Source organism: Pongo pygmaeus, chromosome 19 (genome assembly GCF_028885625.2).
Source record: "Pongo pygmaeus isolate AG05252 chromosome 19, NHGRI_mPonPyg2-v2.0_pri, whole genome shotgun sequence".
Classification (NCBI taxonomy): Eukaryota; Metazoa; Chordata; class Mammalia; order Primates; family Hominidae; genus Pongo; species Pongo pygmaeus.
Window position 1 is genome coordinate 80,058,458 of NC_072392.2, and position 22,600 is coordinate 80,081,057.

Below are 22,600 nucleotides of genomic sequence, written 5' to 3' on the forward strand. Positions count from 1 at the left end.
GTTTTCCTCTTCTCATAAGGACATCAGTCATGTTGGATTAGGGCTCACCCTAATGACATCAATTGATTACATCTGCAAAGACCTGATTTCTCTGTAAGGTCATGGTCATGGGCACTGGGGTAAGGACTTCAACATATCTTTTTTGGGGACATAAGTCAACTTATAACACATTTTAATATTGGTGGAGGCAAGTTATACACAAATGTTTTCCAATGTTAAATACCATATTTAACTGGCTCTGATATACTTAAAAACAGTTTTAAATCTCTGAAATCAGGATATATACTATATCCATAGTGTTAGATTTGACGAAATATGGTTGCCTAGGTTCTCTACAGCTTTGGGTGATGCTTACTGGAGCTTTTTGCTCAGAGCACAGAGGTGTGTGTTACCTTAAACTCCATCTCCCTGTCTCCTTCTCCTTCCTTGGGTTACTTAGCTGATGCTATATTTAAGGAAGGACCAAAATTAAAATAAACTTTCTTGGCAGCTTGCTCTAGGGAAACCACTTGTGCCTATGTAGGACAGTAAGCATGAGATGTTTTGTTTTTTCATGAGTCACACGGCCAGGTGACTACAATGAGGCACCATGTGAGTCACCCACTGTCCCCATGGATCTAATTGGGAAGTGACCAGTAAAAGGTCAGTGGCAGGGCTGGGGACCCAGATTAGAACTCCTTTCTGGCAGAGTGATAGATGTCCATAGTGTTAGTGGAACATCCTCCCTTCTCGATAAAACACCTCTCACTGTGACTTAGCCCTCTCCTGTAGTCCCTGTCCTCATTAGGGTGGCCTGTTCCTACAGTCCAGCATCCTGTCTTATTGGACAACATGTCCTCAAAATAGCCCCCATTGACGCATTATGACTTGCACTGGATCCAATTCCCTCCCTTGTTTCCTTTGTTCCTCCATTTTTCCCACCCTTTGTCTCTCTTCTGCTTCTGTGATTCAAGCTGATGTGCCAAGCCACAGCCTTCTATTTCTACTTTCCAGGCAAACTTCTTGGCTGGTCTTGATTGGATTAAAATTTTTATTTTCAAAAAACTTTTTTGAGGCAGGGTCTCACTTTGTTGCCCAGGCTGGAGTGCAGTGGCACGATCGCAGCTCACTGCAGCCTCAACCTCCCCGGTCCAGCTGATTTTGCTGCCTCAGCCTCCTGAGTAGCTGGGACTACTGGTGCATGCTACCATGCCCAGCCAATTTTTAAAAAAATTTTCATAGAGATGGGGGTCTCACTATGTTGCCCAGACTAGTCGCCAACTACTGGGCTCAAGCAGTCTTCCTGCCTTGGCCTCCCGGAATGCTGGGATTACAGGCATGAGCCTGAATTTTCGAAGACTAATATTCCTAACCCCATTTAGAAGCCAGATCTGACAAGTAAACATTTTACCCTGGTGTGATACTTTCTGGCTCTGCACTCCCACGACTCCTTCTGCTCAGGGCATACTTAACGTCATGTCTAGTGTCCCCTAGAATGATGTCATCAAGGAAAAAAAAGGTATTCACCTGCCCTAAACAATTTGAGACTCAGGATAAAAACAACAACAAAACCAATATAAATTACAGCAGCAGCAGCAGCATTTATTGAGTACTTTCTGTGTTCCAGCTGTTGTGCTTAGAGTTTTACAAGGTTTGGTTTATTTCATCCTTACAACCACCCTGTGAAGACTGGGGCCAATCCACCTTGTCCCTGGCTCTGGCTAACCTGTCAGAGGAAAGGGGTGGTAGGAGGTAGGAGTTGTTTGTTCTTTAAGTGACATTATGGTGAAGATTCCCACTTTAGCAGGAATGAGTCTGGGCCCCAGAGAATGAGCAGGAACATAGACTTTATGAATGACTGGAAACAGAGGCCCAAACTCCTTCCACATGTTCAGGAGGGAGGGGTGGGCTCCGAACAACAACTCATTGAATCAGCATGGGCTCAGTGCAGAGACTTCTGATGAGTCAGTCACTTTTAACCACTGCATTCCAGGGAACCTGCCTGGGTAGCAGGACTTGGTTGGGGGTATCATGGGGGGTTCACTGGTTCTCATAAAATCAACCTGTGATTCATTAAAAAGAGTGGATAAAGGGACAGGGTAACCATGACTCTGCAGGCATGATTTCCTAAAGAACAAATCCCAGCACTTCATTTTATCCTCTAGGGTCAGGGACCATTAGTTCACTGGGAGGGACCTGCTGTTATTTATTTTGTATCTTGCAAAGCTTTCTATTGTGGCTACAAGTCAAGGACTCATAGGGAAATGCTAATTTGAGAATGAATGGATGGTTAAATGAATAGACTGGGAAAAGTCCTAAAAAGTAATCTGACAGTGTCTGTATTAGTTCATTTTCATGCTGCTTATAAAAACATACCCAAGATTTGGTAGTTTATAAACGAAAGAGGTTTAATTGACTCACAGTTCAACATGGCTGGGGAGGCCTCAGGAAACTTACAATCATTGTGGAAGGGGAAGCAAACACGTCCTTCTTCACATGGTGGCAGGAAGGATAAGTGAGCAAAATGGAGAAAAGCCCCTTATAAAACCATCAGATCTCATGAGAACTCACTTACTATCATGAGAACAGCTGCATGGAGGTAACTGCCCCCATGATTCAATTACCTCCCATCAGGTCCCTCCCACAACACATGGGGATTATGGGAACTACAATTCAAGAGGAGATTTGGGGGATGGGGCACACTGCCAAACCATATCATTTCACCCCTAGCCCCTCCCAAATCTCATGTCCTCACATTTCAAAACAAAATCATGACTTCCCAACAGTTCCTTCAAATCTTAACTTATTCCAGGATTAACCCGAAAGTCCAAGTCCAAAGTCTCATCTGAGACAAGGCAAGTCCCTTCTGCCTATGAGACTGTAAAATTGAAAGGAAATTAGTTACTTCCTAGATACAATGGGAGTACAGGCATTGGGTAAATACAGCCATTCCAAATGGGAGAAATTGGCCAAAACAAAGAGGCTACTGGCCCCACACAAGTCTGAAATCCAGCAGGACAGTCAAATCTTAAAGCTCCAAAATGATGTCCTTTGACTCCATGTCTCACACCCAGGTCATATTGATGCAAGAGGTGGGCTCCCATGGCCTTGGGCAGCTCCACCCTTGTGGCTTTGCAGGGTACAGCCTCTCTCCCAGCCACTTTCACGGGCTGGCGTTGAATGTCTGCGGCTTTTCCAGGCACATGGTGCAGGCTGTCAATTTATCTACCATTCTGGGGTCTGGAGGATGTTGGCCCTCTTCTCACAGCTCCACTAGGCAGTGCCCAAGTCGGGGGCTCTATGTGGGGGCCTCAACCCATATTTCCCTTGTGCATTCCCCTAGCAGAGGCTCTCCATGAGGGCCCCGCCCTGTAGCAAACTTCTGCCTGGACATCCAGGTGTTTCCATACATCCTCTGAAATCTAGGCAGTGGTTCCCAAACTTCATTTCTTGACTTCTGTGCACCTGTAGGCTCAACACCACATGGAAGCTGCCAAGGCTTGGGGCTTGCATCCTCTGAAACCATGGCCCAAGCTCTACGTTGGTCACTTTTAGCCATGGCTAGAGTGGCTGGGATGCAGGTCACCAAGTTCCTAGGCTGCACATAGCAGGGAGGCCCTGGGCCTTGCCAAGAAAACCATTTTTTCCTCCTAGGCCTCCGTGCCTGTGATGAGAGGGGCTACCATGAAGATCTCTGACATGCCCTGGAGACATTTTTCCCATTGTCTTGGTAATTAACATTCAGCTCCTCGTTACTTATTTCTGCAGCTGGCTTGAATTTCTCCACAGAAAATGGGTTTTTCTTTTCTATCACATCATCAGGCTGCAAATTTTCCAAACCTTTATGCTCTGCTTCCTCTTGAATGCTTTGCTGCTTAGAAATTTCTTCTGACAGGTACCATAAATCATCTCTCTCATGTTCAATATTCCACAGAGTTCCAGGGCAGGGGCAAAATGCTGCCAGTCTCTTTGCTAAAGCCTAGGAAGCATGACCTTCACTCCAGTTCCCAATAAGTTCCTCATCTCCTTCTGAGACCACCTCAGCCTGGACTTCATTGTCCATATCACTGTCAGCATTTTGGTCAAAGTCATTCAACAAGTCTCTAGGAAGTCCAAACTTTACCACATCTTCCTATATTCTGAGCCCTCCAAGCTTCTAGGAAGCTCCAAACTTTCCCATATTTTCCTGTCTTCTTCTGAGCCCTCCAAACTGTTTCAATTTCTGCCTGTTACTCAGTTCCAAAGTCACTTCCACATTTTTGGAATCCTTATAGCAGCACTCCACTCTACCATTGCCAATTTACTGTAATAATCTGTTCTCACACTGCTAATAAAGACATACCCAAGACCAGGTAATTTATAAAAGAAAGAGGTTTAGCTGACTCACAGTTTAGCATGGCTGAGAAGGCCTCAGGAAACTTACAATCGTGGTGGAAGGGGAAGCAAACACATCCTTCTTCACGTGGAGGCAGGATGGAGAAGTGCTGAGCAAAACGGAGAAAAGCCTTTTATTAAACCATCAGATCTTGTGAGAACTTACTATTAGGAGAACAGCAACATGAGGGTAATCATCCCCATGATTCTATTACCTCCCACTGGGTCCCTCTCATGACCTGTGGGGATTATGGGTACTACAATTCAAGATGAGATTTGGGTGGAGACACAGCTAAACCATAGGAGTGCCCATACCTCCCATGGTCCTCTTCCCTCTTCTAACCCTTCTTGATGTCTCCTTGGGCTTCTCTCTCTTGTGAATATCAATGACATTTATGTCCAGAATTACCCCTTTGCATGCCAATTCCCATGGAAACTCCAGAAAGGGAGGGAGATACTTAAAATAGTTCAGGCTGTGCTCCTCTCAGAAGTCTTCTGATAGGGTAAAAAGAGAGGCTATGTCCACATTTGCCTGGGAAGAGAGCAATTATAGGCTAAGAGATGTCCAGGCAGCTCATGCAAGGAGAAGTCTTGGGTTGCATTGTTCATCGTGAACATTCAGGAATCCTGAAACTAGCAGCTACTTTTCTTTCATTAAAGACATTGCATCGCTCAGGGCTGCGCCATCTCAGAGGTGACCTTGATGCTTTAAGGCCAAGCTTGGAACCAGTGTCATCATTCCCACTCACGGGCCTCACACTTACATTCTGAAGTTGTAGTCAGGTCGGAGAGTGGAGCCCCAGAGGTTACTCATGGGCTCATAATGGCATCCCACTTGTAGAATTTTAAAGCTGGGCAAGGCCTTTGAAGTTAGATGGACTCAAGGCTCTGAGGAAACCTGGGGCTTCCAGGAGGTGCTTCAAGGATTCCACATATAATCTAGGGTTTTTGGGAGAACAGTGAAAGTTTAAATTGCATGAGGAACTGTTGTAGCCAATTTACATGTTTTATATTGGAATTCTTTGCATAATTTTGAGAAATGAGCTCAGTTGCTTAAAAAAGCAAAGCAAAACTTCATCTGTTCCCCTACCTTTCATTTTGCCCCAATGCATATTTACTGAGCATCTCCACTGAGTAAGAACTGGAGCTGAGCTGGGCAGGGGGCAGAGCAGGTCTCAAGGGACTTAAATCTGTTGGGTGGCAGTGTTGTTAAGGCAGACACATAAATTATGATGATGTGGTAGGAATATTAGAATTGAAGAAATGGAGGCTGAGAGGAGTTAAATGATTCACCCATGGCCACACTATTAGTGGGTGACTCGATTAGGATGACAGTCTACTCATTGTGTGTACCCACTCTGTTAGACCTCCTGGCCCCCAAGTAAGGTCCTGAAATGGGTACTGTTAAAGTATATATAATTTTCACAGAGTTAAAAGTATGATTTCTACACAAATATGAAGGACATATGTGTAAAAGATTTTATTCAACTTTAGTAATTAAAGAACCAGTAAGACATTAGGAGTAGTTCAAAAGGAATTTCAAAGAAGGAAGATTTATAGTTGATCAGTCAAAGGAATGCTGAAATGAATTAGTGAATAGATTCAAAATTGGTTAATATTCTACAAGGCAATAAACCTTAACCTGTGGGGGGTAACCTTTTCTACCAGACAGAAATCATTGGTATTGTTGGATAAGAATAATATACATTGTTCTCTCATCTAAATAATTTACCTTGTACACCACAATATGATCATGATTAGATTAAAATGTTGTCTTAGCCAGTTCTAGCAGCTATAACAAAATGCCATAAACTGGGTGGCTTAAACAGCAAACCCTTATTTATTTATTTATTTTGAGACAGAGTCTCACTCTTGTCGCCCAGGCGAAGTGCAGTGGCGTGCTATCGGCTCACTGCAACTTCTGCCTCCTGGATTCAAGTGATTCTCCTGCCCTTCCTGAGTAGCCTCCCAAGTAGCTGGGATCACAGGTGCCCACCCCAATGCCCAGCTAATTTTTTGTATTTTTAATAGAGACGGGGTTTCACCATGTTGGTCAGGCTGGTCTTGAACTCCTGACCTCAGGTGATCTACCTGCCTCGGCCTCCCAAAGTGCTGGGATTACAGGCATGAGCCACCTCACCTGGGCTATTTTTTTTTTTTTTTTGAAATGTAGTCTTGCTCTTGCCCAGGCTGGAGTGCAGTGACACTATCTTGGCTCACTGCAAGCTCCGCCTCCTGAGTTCATGCCGTTCTCCTGCCTCAGCCTCCCGAGTAGCTGGGACTACAGGCACGCATCACCATGCCCGGCTCATTTTTTGTATTTTAGTAGAGATGGGGTTTCACTGTGTTAGCCAGGACAGTCTTGATCTCCTGACCGTGTGATCCGCCCGCCTCGGCCTCCCAAAGTGCTGGGATTACAGGTGTGAGCCACTGCGCTTGGCCATGTTTTTTTTTTTTTAAAGAATAATATACATTGTTCTCATCAAGAATCATTTCCTTTTTTTTTTTTTTTTTTTGAGACAGAGTCTCGCACTGTTGCCCGGGGTTGGAGTGCAATGGTGATCATTTCCATTTTTATGGTTTTCGATAGGTCAACATCTACTCTTACAGTATTGTAAAATATCCTTATTAATAGAAGCCAAATAATAGGTAAATACTCTTAGAAAATCAGATAATCCCTAAGCATGGTGGGTCAGCTAGGCAACACTCTGCATTACATTGAAAGGACATTTGTATTTTCTTTGCCTGTTTCCAAATTTTATATAATCTTCCTTCCTTCCTTCCTTCCTTCCTTCCTTCCTTTCTTTCTTTTCTTTTCTTTTCTGAGATGGAGTCTCACTCTGTCACCCAGGCTGGAGTGCAGTGGCATGATCTCAGCTAACTGCAACCTCTGCCTCCCTGGTTCAAGTGATTCTCCTGCCTCAACCTCCTGAGTAGCTGGGATTACAGGCGTACACCACCATGCCCGGCTAATTTTTGTATTTTTTAGCAGAGACAGAGTTTCACCATGTTGGCCAGGCTGGTCTCAAACTCCTGAACTCAAGTGATCCGCCTGCCTTGTCCTCCCAAAGTAGGGGGTTACAGGCATGAGCCACCATGCCCGGCCATAATTTTTCTTTACAATATTGTTTTGTGTGTATACACTCATTTTCTGAGTGTGTTTTTGTCCAGGTGTTGGGAAGTAGGGAATTCAGTCACACTGTAATAAAATGAATGGAGACAGCTAAATGAGAAGTTTTGGGGACACTGGGAAAACATCGCAATGGTCAGGCTGATTTCTCCAAAATAGGTTCGCTGGTCTTACCAGCTGGGGGCAAAGAGGTCCCTTTGGAAAACTGCATGAAGGAGCTGTCAGGGTAACTGGGTCATGGGGAGGAACAGATCCCTCACATTCTGCTCCTTATATTGGAAAAAACCTCCTTAAGGCACTGCAGGAAGAAGGGTTCACCTGGCTGGAGCAGGAATGCTGAGCTAGGCAATTAGACAGGACAGTGGCTTCTGTCTAAGCAGATGCCTGGGTTTGGCTTCCTGGCTGAGCTTCTCAAGGTGATTTTGGTTCTCCTGGTTGTTCCTGCTCCTCCTCCTAGTCTTTGCTCTGTCCTTGGACAGTATGAGGACTGTTCACATTTGAATAGCACCTTATAGTGTACCAAATGCTTCCCCTTACCTCACTGAATTCTTGTACAAATCCTGAGAGACAGATACTGTCATCCCATAGAGGCCAGTTGAGTTGCCCAAGGTGATGAAGTAGTTAGCAGGAAGAACATTCAGAATTCAAGCACAAACCTTCCAACTCTAAAATTCCATGTTCTTTCTGTGTGTATCAGTCAGCCTTTTCTAACACTTCTGCACTTCCTCCTAGAGCATTTTATGGTTGGATTCCAAGATATATGCATGGAGAAGCTTGAGAAGATTTCAGATTTGCTTTTCTTTTGCCAGCCAGTGGGACACTGCCACCAAAGTCACCTCACCCTCCACGCCCCCACTGTATTTAGGCTGTGTGTTAATGTTAGTGCATCTGGGCCTTGGATCCCCTGTGTAGTGGCTGTGCATATCACTAGAATGACTGAAGAGGGGATACATTGCCATTTTTCTGGGCTCCAGAGATCTTTTCATTTGCACAAGGTAGGTGTCAAACCAGTTGTTAATGAAAGCCTTTCCATCAGTTATGATCTGAGACTTGGGTCCATGGCTCAGCCTTGCCCTATCACTTGTTACCACTGTGGCCTCATCAGTTGAGAGCGGTGATGAGTTTCTCCTCATTTACCTCCTCCTCCTTCTTCCTTACCAATAACCTGTATTTGGTAGACGTCTGTGGTATGATTAGGTTGTGTTTGTGTGCACCTGAGGGCTGTAAACCTGCACATTGGGCAAGTTGGGAAGGATGAGGCAGGCAAGTACCTTCACTGAGCCAAATCTGGTGCTAATGCCTTTGTCTGTCTGTTGCAGGGCCCAACATCTGTACCACGCGAGGTGTGAGCTCCTGCCATCAGTGCCTGGCTGTGAGCCCCATGTGTGCCTGGTGCTCTGATGAGGTAAGGAGCAGATACCAGACCTTGTTTCTTCTCTAGACTAAGCTGCTTTTGTGCAGAAACAGACCCATGAAGTTATCACCTCCCTCTTGAATACACATGCCCCTTGTCCCTTCTAAGCAAAACTTTGATGAATTTTTCCCATTGATGCATGGTGAGGAGCTGTCATGGGGATGTTGCTAGGAATACTAACCCGAGTCTACCATATAGCCCCTGGCCCTTGCCAGTTTGGCTCGACCTCCTGTCCTCTCTGTAACCACTGCTGCCCTTTCTCACACTTTGCTTGCTTTTTTTCCTAAGAAAAATAGTTTATTTTAAATTTTTTAGTAGAGACAGGGTCTCTCTATGTTGCCCAGGCTGGTCTCAAACTAGACTCCAGAGATCCTCCCACCTTGGCCTCCCAGTGTGCTGGGATTTCATGTGTGAGCCACCATGCCCAGCCCTTTGCTTGCATTTCTTGGGGTGGAATATCCCAGGGAAGCAGGGCGTCAGGTCTCAAAGGGAGAGGCAGCAAGGGGTATAGGTACGGATGGGGTTGGGAGGGGGTGCAGGCTTACTTCTTTTTCCTAGAGGTTAAAAAGGCAAATAGAAGAGGAATCTTGTGCTTGTGTGTGGGGATGTTTAGTCAGAAGATCTTTTCTCTTCCCTTCTCTTTGACGATTGGGCCCCATGGCTTTACATTTTTCTTTCTCTTCTTCTTTCCTTCCTTCTCACAGGTGTTGAGGAAAGGAGCTGGGCCTACTTGGTGAGGACGGAAGGGGGACAGGAAAGGGTTAGTTGTGTCTAGGCAGAGGGTTTGTTGTGTCTGGGGCCCTAGGGAATGAGTGTGTCTGAGGGAATGGCTATGTTTGTGGCTGGGTTGGAAATTTGGAGCTGGCAAGAGCTGATGAGGTGGGGGTGGGAGATGAATGTGGTTGAAGAGATTCGGTGATTATAGAGTCTGAGGCTGAGTCACTGGCCTGGCCAGCAGGTGGTTACCTGAGTTCCTGGCCTGGCTGCGGCTCAGCTACCTGAGGCTTCCTCTCTGTCCCACAGCAAGTCCCAGCCCTCTCCAGTTTTATGACCGCTCCAATCCAGCCCTCAGTCTCTCTGTCTGCTTCTTTTCCAGATCTGCTGAGTTTCCTAAAAAGGCAACCTCCCTGGCTGGCTGGGGGGGAGGGGCGGGAGCTGGGAGGCTGTGTTTATCACCGGCCAGGAGGGCTGCCAGAGCAGCAGAGGCCAGCTCCGCACGTTGCTTTGGCCTCTTTGCCTATCAGCACGGGAACTGCTTCCAGAGGCAGCTGCCCAACATCTGGGCCACATTGACTTCATTTAGCAAATGAAACATTCCCTGGGGCTAGGGAAGGGGTGTAAGGGAGGCATGGATGAGAACTTCTCCTCCACCCCCGCAGGTTCTCCTCCCCTCTGGGCTGAGCGGGCTACTCAGTGTGATGTAGCCTCCTCCCTCCTTATTCACTATGTCCTCCTTCCTCCCATGGTGATATTACTAAAGCTTCTTTTACCAGGAAGTTGTAATTCTGCAACTGAATGCTGGAAGAAGGGACAGCTGAATGGGGAGGGGGCCTTGGGTAGCCGAAAGCCTTCAGGAGCAGAGGAAGGTCAGGACAGAAGCCCTAGTGTCACTCAAAGGGTGCTTCCCCCTTTTCCTCCTTCTCTCCTTTCCAATCCAAAGCAAGAGAAAATGCAGGTATCTCTGGCCCAGAGAATCTGGGGAAAAAGAAAACCTTCTTGGAGGGTCTGTCCTGCTCCCTATCCCCCATTTTTCATCCCTCTTGATCTGTATAGGGACTAGCCATGCAGCTGAGGTGGGCTGGGGCCTGACCAGACAAAGCCCTTAGGTCACGTAACCAGATTTCAAAGATACAAATGTTGAATATTTATGGGTGACAGTTGCGCTCCTTGTCCCCTGGGGCAGGCCTGGGGAGGGCAGAGGAAAAGGTGCAGGGTAGATCAGAGCATGACGTAGGACCAGCCTAGGAATGAGGGGTGCAGTCAGTGAGGAAATGGGCACAGCTAGGACCGAAGGAAACAAATGGAGGGAGGTAGAAAGCCCAGTAAGATATTCCCTGGGAGAATGGCATATAAACATGAAAGGAGGCGGGGCCGAGGTTAGTGAAGGACTACAACTATCCCTCAGCAAGAGGGAGGAGGGAGAGAAGGAAGGGTGGAGGAGCCCAGTATGGGACAGAATGTGGTGACCGGGGAGGGATGGGAGGTGGGAATCCTGGACTGTAACCTAAACATAAATGCTATTTTGTTCTTGAGAGGAGCAGGGCTTCCCCTGGATAGGCCAAGTTTAACTGCTGAAAATGCCTTGGACATTGACTTCAAAAAACCAAAGGTGAACTGTCTGGTCCATTTTTTACGTAATTTGTTGAATAATCAAACCCCGGAGAGCCCTCTGTTCTTCTTCCTCCCCTGAGTTGGCTGTTCCAGGCAAGCTGGCAGTGCCTGGAAAAACAACTGGTTGGGCTGGGCTTTCCTCTTGGTCCTAGAGGACCGGAGTTCTTGGGTGTGTATAGTGAGAGTTTGGCTGGGTGAGAGGAAAACATAGCCAACGTGGATGAGCACGGAGTTTTGGGCCCATCTGCATAGGGTGTGTTCTTGGAGGGTTGGATACTGACACGGGTTGGGGTGATGTGCTCTCTCTGGTCTGTAAATCTAGCAAAGAGGCCGGCTTTATACAGAGACTTAACTCGTAGTCTTAGTCTCAGCGGTGACATGCTGGAGTCTAGAACCTCCCAAACTCATTTGGTGTTGAGAATTGCCTGGGGTGCTTGTTAAAAATAAAGCTTCCCAGGATGGACCCTGGGTCTGTTACATCAGAATGGGTTTTTATGATAACAAGTTTGGCAAACATTGCTGATTGAAGGGCCACTGGGGTTGGGGTCAAGGTGGATGGAGGTGGAGTTAAGGTTGCCAGATAAATACAGAACATCCAGCCTGGTGCCTGTAGTCCCAGCTACTCAGGAGGCTGGAGTGGGGGAATCCTCTGAGCCCAGGAGTTTGAGGCAATAGTGCACCATGATCATGTCTGCTAATAGCCACTGCACTCCAGCCTGGGTAACACAGGGAGATCCTGTCTCTAAAAAATAAATCTAGACTACAGAACATCCACTTAAATTTGAATTAAAAATAATTTTTAGTATAAGTTTGTCCCAAATATTTGCTAAATTTGGCAACCCTACAGTGGAGGGAAATACTAGGAATTCTTATATAAGCCTGAGTACACCCTGGAAGGTGGGCCAGCTTCCCACTTAACCTGACAACCAAGGGTGACAGAGGAAGAGGGAGTTTGAGTCTAGCAAAGTAGAGGAAGACTCTAATAGGATTTCCTTCTCATTTTCTTCTCTGCAACTGCAGGAGCAAGATATAGGCCATGATTTACATTTCTTTATAATCACAAACATAATTTTATTCTGACTTGTCTTCTTTGTATTTATTTTTAATCTGGAGGACAAATGTTCATCTTGAGAGTTTTGCTCCAACTTATTGTTGTAAAAGGAAGTATAATATTAAGAGTGCTCCTCTTCTTGTAAACAATGAAATGTGAATACCAACAACTATAAACAAAAATGTTTCATGTTCCTCCCCTCCTCCTTTCTGCCCTCTTCATTCTTTTCTCTTTGCATGTTCAAGTGATTTCTTGTCCTCACCAGATGAGTTAATCAAGACAGCAATGGATGGGAGATGTTTTGGTGGTGCTCTGGGGTAAAAAAAGTACTGGGGCATATTGACTCTCACTCTCCAAGAAAAGAGTATGAAATAATAGTAGTTATTGTGGTAACTGTAAAAAAGAGTCACCTGCCGGGTGTGGTGGCTCACTCCTGTAATCCCAGCAGGGCCAAGGTGGGCAGATCACTTGAGGTCAGGAGTTTGAAACCAGCCTGACCAACATGGCGAAACCCCGTCTCTACTAAAAATACAAAATTAGCTGGGCGTGGTGGTGGAGGCCTGTAACCCCAGCTACTAGGGAGGCTGAGGCAGGAGAATTGCTTGAACCCGGGAGGTGGAGGTTGCAGTGAGCCAAGATCGTGCCATTGCACTACTCCAGCCTGGGCAACAAGAGCGAAACTCCATCTAAAAAAAAAAAAAGTCACTTTATATTTGCATTTATTCGTTTATACTATGTCCTAAAGCAGGGGCTCAAATTCCTAGTCCATGGCCTGTTAGGAACTGGGCTGCACAGCAGGAGGTCAGCAGCGGGTGAGTGACCATTACTGCCTGAGCTCCACCTTCTGTCAGATCTGTGGTGGCATTAGATTCTCACAGGAGCTCAAACCCTACTGTGAACTGGGCATGGGAGGGATCTAGGTTGTTCACTCCTTATGAGGATCAAACTAATGCCTGATGATCTGGGGTGGAACAGTTTCATTCTGAAACCATCCCCACCTCCCTGTCCATGGAAAAATTGTCTTCCATGAAACCAGTCCCTGGTGCCTAAAAGGTTGGGGACCTCTGCCCTAATGGATTTCAGTATAGTTAACTTATGTTGAGATTTTTATATTTTGAAAGCATTTCACATTCACAGTCTTCTTTTACTTCCTGACCAACCCTGTGAAATAGGCAGGATAATGACAACTATTCATGTTGTACTTTCCCAATTTCCAAAATGGGATTAATGGAGAATGGTACCAAGAGCGTGTGTCACCCTCCCAGGAGAGGGAGGTAATTCAGCCAGCTCGCAGGGCGCCGCCTGGAACCTCCCACCTCCGTGCTCAAGGCCCTTCCCCTGGGTCTTGGCTATTTTTGCCCTTTTTGTGTAACATCCGGTTTCCCTGGGAACTGGAACTTTAATATCCACCCCTCTGCCTTCTAGCTTTCTTCCTGCATAACCTGGAGACATTCCTTCTACCTTCTCAGCCTGGGTTACCAAGAAAGGGAATGTTGCCCAAGTATGTTGAGGTCACTGCCTTGGTGCTCTTCTGGAACAGAGGGCTCTCGTGGAGAGCTTGGCTCACGAGCAGTCCTGTTATATTCCTGACCTCTGATGTCAGCAACCACAAACGGAGGGAGGGAGGCAGTTTTGTTTTTCAGTGTTTAATTTTTCTAAGGAAACTCATAACAAACCATTAGGACTGTCAGCACATCTTAGCGCTTCAAACCCTCTTCTCATTAGGACTACCACATTAGAAAATAGGAGTCAGGAAACGCCCGTCTAATGCATTCTCTCCCTCTGCTGATGGAGCCTGAAGATGCATGATGGCCTTGCTGCTCTCATCCAGTTTGCTGGGCTCCGGTCCCTGCTGTCTTCTTCAGCATCTGTCTTGGTCCTGGAAAGGATCCACTCCTCACTGCATTCTGATGTATCCACTGCCTTTTTGGGAAGGTTTTCTCCCTGGGGCTTTGTGGGCAGCTGGAATCAGAGATAGGATTGGGGCTTTTTTGGGCAAGAAAAAGACTGCTTCCAGGGGAGGAAGGGGTGGGAGAGGTGGGCAGGGACAACAGGAGGAGTCTGGGCACAAAACCTGAAGTGCCCAAGTTCTCCCCAGGTCATTCCGTCCTCAGCCAGAGCTGGGTGCAGGGAAGACTTTCATCTTCCTCAGAGTTGTGGAAGGTCGATGATGGCCCTGTTGGAGTATTTGCCACTAGGAAGGTTAAGTCTTATTCATTGATTTCCATCGCTGAGGCCGGTTCCCTGCCTGCATACCTGTGAAGCTGAGAGAGAAAAAAAGAAGCTGCTGGCTTCCAGAAACTACTTACTTCTTGCCTGGGCCATGGTAGTTCTCATGCTGTTGATGTTGCTCGTGTCCCCATCCATGTGGGGAAGGCTTCAGCCCATGAAAGGGGGATCGGACTGGAGAGGGAGAGAGACTTTAAGCATTGGGAAAGGTTTTGGGTTACAGGGTTTTCTGTTTTTGTTTTTGTTTTGAGATGGGGTCTCACTCTGTCACCCAGACCGGAGTGCAGTGGTGTGATCTTGGCTCACTGTAACCTCCGCCTCCCTGGCTCAAGTGATCCTCCCACTTCAGCCTCCCAAGTAGCTGAGATTCCAGGTGTGCACTACCATGCCCAGATAATTTTTGTATTTTTAGTAGAGACGGGGTTTCGCCCTGTGTCCCAGGGTGGTCTGGAACTCCTGAGCTCAAGTTATCCACCCGTGTCGGCCTCCCACAGTGCTGGGATTACAGGCATGAGTCATCGCACCCGGCGGGTTACAGGGCTTTTGAGTATGAATAGCTCCTTGTGGCCCAGTCCCTCTTCTGGCATTATGGCTGCCAGGTTGCTTGAGGGGGCTGAGGAGGCAGGTGTCATCCATCCTTCTCCATCCCTCGCACATGCCCACCTTGCATCCTGTTCTCTACCTGGGGCACTCTCTGTTGTGGCTCCTCCTAGGACTGTTCCTTCCACACTCTTCCTTTTCCCTGCCTTGACTCTCACTCTATACGGAATGTAGTAAAGCTTATTTTATGAGGATAATTACAGTCAGACAATCTAGCTGGCCTCTCAGTTCTACCACTTCCTAGCTCTGCAACTTTGAGCAAATTCCTTAACTTATCCAAGCCTCAGATTCCTTACCTGTAAGATGGGGTTCCTCATTTGTGAAGCCTCCAAACCTTAGGTTTCTCCCTTGTAACATAATAATAGTTCCAGCATTATGGAACTGTCAGGCAGATTGCAATAATCCATGTAAAGTGCTCACCACAGTGCCTGACATACAGTAAGTGCTCAATAAATGTCAATACTAGTTGTTCTGGGATATTGGTGTGGATTATCCAGTAGACATTTGGAAGTGCTTGTTGGGGATGTGGGTAGGGGTGGGGTTGGGGAGAGCCCGAAGTCCTAGACATTGTGAAATAGGTCCCAGGAGGGGTTTTCCAGCTTCCTGGCTGGTCCCCTCAACCTGGCAAGGAGCCCTCATAGACATGCACCCACACAGTGTTGGCTAAATTGGCTGAATATCAGAGCTGAAAGGGACTGAAAACACTGTGTCATCTAACGGCCTTGTTGAACAGGTGAGGACACAAAATGATATATCTGAGGTCACATGACTACTCAGTGGCGGGCCTAGGATTGATCCTCTTTCCTAATTTTCAGTGTTCTTTCCAGGGTGGCGTGGTCCCCATTCAATACTCAGGTTTAAGTACACAGAGCCCCAGGGGGCCGTGGGTTTTTGGAAGGGTACTCAATTTGTTCTTTGTCCAGGGTGAAGGAGGAAGCTGAAGTGATAGGATGGGCTCTGGTTAGGTGCCTGGCATCATGGTATTTTCCCATGTTCCCAAGTTTGTGGAGTTTATTCATAATTAGCTTATCCAGGAAGTACTTGTCAAGCATCTCATAGTAATAGCTTACATTTGCTGAGGACTTCCTCTGTGCCAGGCACTGTCCAATGCATTTTATGTGGATTGTCTTATTTAGCCTGTGTGACATCCCTGTGAGGGAGGTACCATAATTACTATTATTTTAAGTAACTTTTATTGTGGGAAAATACACATAACATAGAATTTACCATCTTAACCATTTTGTTTTGTTTTGTGAGATCAAGTCTTGCTCTGTCACCCAGGCTGGAGTGGAGTGGCACGATCTCGGCTTGCTGCAACCTCCACCTCCCAGGTTTAAGCGATTCTCCTGCCTCAGTCTCCCAAGTAGCTGGGACTACAGGTGCACACCACGACACCTGGCTAATTTTTGTATTTTCAGTAGAGATGGGGTTTCACTAGGTTGGGCAGGCTGGTCTTGAACTCCTGACCTCAGGTGATCTGCCCACCTCGGCCTCCAAAAGTGCTAGGATTACAGGTGTAAGCAACTGTGCCTGGCCCATCTTAACCATTTTTAAGCATACAGTTCAGTGGCATGAAGTATATTCATAATGTCATGAAACCCATCACAACCATCTATCTCCTTAACTCTTTTCATCTTGTAAAACTAAAACTCTGTACCCATCAAACAGTAATTCTCTATTCCTCCCAGTCCCTGGAAACTACTATTCTACTTTTTGATTCTATGATTTTGATTGCTCTTAAGTACTGAAGGAGGGACTGTTATTATGTTCGTGTTACAGCTGAGGAAACTAGGCTTGGAGGAATTAGGTGACTTGCCTTAGTAAGCAGTCGTAAGTGCAATGCTGAGATTTACTCCTGTGCTCTTAGCCCTGACTCTCTCCTGCCTCCTTACACTGCCTTTCCCTATCACGTTTGTGGTAAGTCCTAGGTCGGATGCTGGGAAATGAGAGGGGCCAAGACACACACAGTCCCTGACTTCATGGATCTCACAGTCTAGCCCGTGTTAAACACAGTAGCTTCCAAACTGTTTTGACTCTGACCTACAGAAAGAAACACATTGTACTGGGTATAGTTATTTATTATACGTGTTATTCCCCACTCTCCTCCAACAATATAAGAGTTTCACAAAACAACACTTTGACTATTTGTACACTTTCATATTTTCTATTCTATTCTATTGTATTTTATTTAACAAAATGATGGTTGACACCTGCTGAATTGATTTTGGGACCCACAAGTGTGTGGTATTCCACAGTTAAAAAATGCTGGTCTACCAGGCATCTTACTGTACAGGCTCTCCTTCTAGCTACAACTCCATGAATAGGCCTTCTTGATATATCAATTTCTCTTTTCTTTTTCCTTTTTTTTTTGGTAGAGACGGGGTCTAGCTACGTTGCCTAGGCTGGTCTTGAACTCTTGGCCTCAAGCAATCCTCCTGCCTTGGCCTCCCAAAGTATCAATTTCCCCTTTCTGTACAATGGTCCTAAGGGATTATCCCAGGAAAGACCACAACAATTTGTTTATGCTCCAATGTACAGGGTAAACTCTTAGCTATTGGGAAGTGTTAGGGCCTGCAGGAGGCAGAGAGTCACCATAGCTCTGATTGCTGGACTTCTCTTTGGGCTCCTGTCTTACAGGCCCTGCCTCTGGGCTCACCTCGCTGTGACCTGAAGGAGAATCTGCTGAAGGATAACTGTGCCCTGGAATCCATCGAGTTCCCAGTGAGTGAGGCCCGAGTACTAGAGGACAGGCCCCTCAGCAACAAGGGCTCTGGAGACAGCTCCCAGGTCACTCAAGTCAGTCCCCAGAGGATTGCACTCCGGCTCCGGCCAGGTAGGGATGGGACCCTTTTCGGAGAGAGACCTGAAGCAGGTGGGCATAGAGCACAAGGTGGAGGTCTGAGGAGGAAGTCTTGGGGAAGTAGCTCAGAATGGAAATGGTGTGGGAAGACAAGGATGAGGGGGGAGGTGTGGGCAAGAGAATGGAAGAAAATACGAGACATTAGGACTTGAGTCAGAAGATCTGAGTTGAATCTTGACTGTATCATATATTAGCTATTTGACCTTGGACAAGTTACTCAACCCTTCTGACATAGTAGGTGCTCAAAAAACATTTGTTTCTTCTTTACCCAAGTGCCTGTTTTACCTAGCTTAGAGCTTTTGTGTTGAGGTGCAAATGAGATATAGAACAAGAAAGCAACTTGTAAGCCCCCCTTTCATGGGGGATTGGGACAGGGGAATGGGGGCAGACACAATAGGTACACAAGACCTTTAGAGGGAGGAAGGGTTAGAATAAAGACAGAAGTTTTGAAGCATTGATTTTGACTTTCCAACTAAGTCAAGAAGGATTTACCTACTATCAAGGCATGTGTTGGATGCAATGGGATTCAGAGAAGGGTAGAGTGCAATTTCTGTCTTTTACAGAGTCTGAAGTGTAGTAACTATCAAAATCTCTGTGACTCACAGTGATAGACCCGTGGAACTCACAGTGTTAGAAATCCCCTGGGATTTAGAGAAAGTGGACAATTTTAGAATGGAAAAGGAGAGGTTAAAAATAGGAGGGTCAAGAGATTAGAAGAGTAATAGAATTGCAAAGGAAGAGGAAAAGGGACCAGGGCTTTCTGGTTTGCTTTGATCATGTAATTTCTTAGTCCCAACTTTATCCAAATCTGCTTATTCAATCTTGGTGGGAGAAGAAGATAAAAACTAACATCTTTCTGCCTTCCAGATGATTCGAAGAATTTCTCCATCCAAGTGCGGCAGGTGGAGGATTACCCTGTGGACATCTACTACTTGATGGACCTGTCTTACTCCATGAAGGATGATCTGTGGAGCATCCAGAACCTGGGTACCAAGCTGGCCACCCAGATGCGAAAGCTCACCAGTAACCTGCGGATTGGCTTCGGGGCATTTGTGGACAAGCCTGTGTCACCATACATGTATATCTCCCCACCAGAGGCCCTCGAAAACCCCTGCTATGAGTAAGTCCCTCCTCCAGATGCCAGGACAGCATCCTTTGCCCCAGGAAGGTCCAAGTACTGGTTCCTATTTCTAGCTCTAGGGTCACTTTGTTGGCTGTCTTCTGGCCAGACTATAGCTCCTCTCTACCTTGGTCTCCCTGTCTGGCAAATGGGCTAGCTTGTGGATCTGGAGTGTTGTGTCAATGGAGCCTAAGGCTGTTTGGAGAACCTAGAAAGAAAATTCATCAGTTTCTTAGTCTTGGTAACAAATAAATAGGAGGCAAGAGAGAACGGGAGGGAAATGAGGTCAAAAGTAGAAAGAAATTTATGGATAAGTAAACCGAGAAATTATGATTACAGAAGGATCGATTCCATTGTTGGCGTTATTGTCTTCATCAAGGCTATGCATCCTTCAGGGTGAAAACAGAAGAAATGAAGTGCTAAGGAATATAAAAGAGTGGAAATGACATTTGTTGAACACTTTCATAGTCTGTAAATGGATAACTTGTGCCTCTGTTTGACACTTTGGCTTAAAACTGAATGGCTTATTTATTTAATCAGTGGAGACTGTGCAAATCCATGTATTAGAATAACTTACAATGCTGGTTGCTGAGCCTGAAAAGGTGTGAATTTACTTTTTAGTTTTCAAAGTTATGGCCTGGTGGGGTGGCTCACTTCTGTAATCCCAGCACTTTGGGAGGCCAAGGTGGGAGGATCACTTGAGCCTAGGAGTTTGAGTTCAGCCTAGGCAACATAGTGAGACCCCCATTTCTACAAAAATTACAAAAAAATTAGCTGTGTGTGATGGCGCATGCCTGAAGTCCCCAGGACTACAGGGAGGCTGAGGTGGGAGGATTGATTGAGCCTGGGAGGTTGAGGCTGCGGTGAGCCATGATTGTGCCACTGCACTCCAACCTGGGCAATAGAGCACAACTGTCTCTTAAAAAAAAAAAGTTTTGAAGTTATATGATGTGGCATTCAACCTTCTATCTGGATTGTAAGGTTCCCAGGCAAGACATCAGCTATTAATTAAACACACTATTTTGGCTGGGGGCAGAAATGCTCCTGTCTTGCATGATCTGTCAATTTATTGATGGTTCAGGGACCTTAACTTACTGATGGATTTTGCTTTATTGTTACTTTAGGAAAGTGTTAAGTATAAGGTGATAGTAACAGCAACTCGAGCCTCGCTCTGGTCTAAGTGCTTTGTGTGTATGAACTTACTTAAGTCTCACAACTCTTCTGGGATATGTGCTATCCTGGCCCCACTTTCATAGGTTGGATTGAGAGGCTTGCCAAAGGTCCCATGACTAGCAAAGAGGGCAGCTGGGATCTAAGCTCAGGGAGTCTTGTTTCCAGCTCAATCTCTTATCCTCTAGGTTAGCTGGATGGGGGTAAGGTTGATGGGGAGCCTCAGGTAATTTGAGGATTTTGGAGTCTGAACTGTCTGGGTAACTGTGGTTGTATGGAACCGGCCTGGGCATACCACTATCTATATTTGTCCCCTCTCTTTCCTCCCAATTCCCATGCTGCCTTTTCCATCAAGGTGTCTGCTTAAATTATCTCCCATCCCTCCCCAGTATGAAGACCACCTGCTTGCCCATGTTTGGCTACAAACACGTGCTGACGCTAACTGACCAGGTGACCCGCTTCAATGAGGAAGTGAAGAAGCAGAGTGTGTCACGGAACCGAGATGCCCCAGAGGGTGGCTTTGATGCTATCATGCAGGCTACAGTCTGTGATGTGAGTTTGGAGGACTTGGAGTGCCAGGTGTGGTTGGCATAGATCAAAATGGGGAAGGAAGTGGCTGAACTCTGGGGATTTCTGGTGTAAAATGAGATGAGAACTAAGCAGGGCTTCCTGCAGTTATGAGTAGTAAGTTGCTCCTGATATTCAGCCTCGGCTTAGATCCACTCCCTGGCCTGAGCTGACATTTCTTTGAACCTCAGTGGTCTCAGATGTTCGCAGGGGAGAGCATCTTCCCACCTTCAGAGTTACTTCAGAGTTAAGGCTGAGTTAACTTAACCTCAGCAAAGTAGGCAGATGTTCAGATGAGATTTCTTCTAGCCCAGATCAGCTCTGTGGATGCACGTCAGTTTCTAGATGAGCAAGTTGACTGTCATTAGAAGAGTTAAGTTTGGAGTTTAAGAAGATCTCATTCAGCTGCTTGAACTAATCAGCTATGAGACTGTTCTCTGAAGAGAATGAAACCCCTGAACTGGAAAGCTTCAGCTTCGGTTCCAAGGACTGGGACTGAGACCCTTGTTTTGAAGAAAAACAAGCTGTCCAGCCCTTTAGCCAGGGAGCACCTTGGGTCTCTGTTCTCTACCAGTGACATGGCTGAATTTGTTTTGTCTCCTCTGCCTTTGTTTTTTGTTTTCTTTTAACAGGAAAAGATTGGCTGGAGGAATGATGCATCCCACTTGCTGGTGTTTACCACTGATGCCAAGACTCATATAGCACTGGACGGAAGGCTGGCAGGCATTGTCCAGCCCAATGATGGGCAGTGTCATGTTGGTAGTGACAATCATTACTCTGCCTCCACTACCATGGTGAGATCTCTGGCACCACCTATGGTTTCTATTCATGATGGTGAGGGTTGCCCTAACCCAGGCAGAGTCTGTGTGAATATGAAAATGGCAGCCCCTCCTTCTGGGCAGGGTGCAGGGCTCGGTTTCAGCTTGCCCCTATTCCTTACCAACTGGACACCGTCATCCAGCATACAACCTATATAACCATTAGAGATGTCCCTGATTGTGGTGTTATCACTGCCTTCACTGTCACCAGCATAGCAGCAGCATCATGGGATCCAGAATGGACCCAAAGGATTTTTACAACCCAGCTGGAAAGCAGGTCTTCCTCTCCACTCTAATTAGCCCTTTCTTGGAATACCATACTAACTTGTGGTTATTGGAAGAAGACAGAGGAAAAAAAAAGAGAGAAAGATTGGCCAGGCATATGATGGCTCATGCCTGTAATCTCAGCACTTTGGGAAGCTGAGGTGGGAGGATCACTTGAGTCCAGGAGTTTGAAACCAGCTTGGGAAATATAGTGAGACCCTGCCTCTACAAAAAAATGCAAAAATTCATTGAGTGTGGTGGCTTGTGCCTGTGGTCCCAGCTACTTGTGGGGCTGAGGCAGAAAGATCTCTTGAGCCCAGTAGTCTGAGGCTGCAGTGAGCTGTGATCTTGCCACTACACTCCAGCCTGAGTGACAGAGAAAGAACCACCCCTGCTTTTTTTTTTTTTTTTTTTTTGATACAGAGTCTTGCTGTGTTGCCCAGCTGGAGTGCAGTAGTGCAGTCTTGGCTCACAAGCCTTCACCACCTCAGTCTCCTGAATAGCTGGGACCACAGGCATGCACTACCGTGCCCAGCTAATTTTTGAAAACAGGGTCTTGCTATGTTGCTCAGGCTGGTCTCGAACTCCTTGGCTTAAGCAATCTGCCCTCTTAAGCCTCCCAAAGTGCTGGGATGACAGGCGTGAGGCATTGCTCCTAGTGGAGACCCCTTCTCTTAGAAAGAGAGAGAGAGA

At 46.3% G+C, this 22,600-nt stretch overlaps 1 protein-coding gene across 4 annotated transcripts in view; it reads left to right on the forward strand.

Annotated features, from left to right (window-relative positions):
- ITGB3 (integrin subunit beta 3) overlaps positions 1-22,600 on the forward strand; it is a 69,249-nt gene that overhangs the window by 11,696 nt on the left and 34,953 nt on the right. For all 4 annotated transcript variants that reach the window (XM_054458903.2, XM_054458902.2, XM_054458904.2 and 1 more), the window contains exons 2-6: positions 8,803-8,888; positions 17,746-17,941; positions 18,836-19,088; positions 20,648-20,810; positions 21,458-21,619. In XM_054458903.2, the coding sequence (XP_054314878.1) occupies positions 8,803-8,888; positions 17,746-17,941; positions 18,836-19,088; positions 20,648-20,810; positions 21,458-21,619 (860 nt within the window). The remainder of the gene's footprint in view (positions 1-8,802; positions 8,889-17,745; positions 17,942-18,835; positions 19,089-20,647; positions 20,811-21,457; positions 21,620-22,600) is intronic.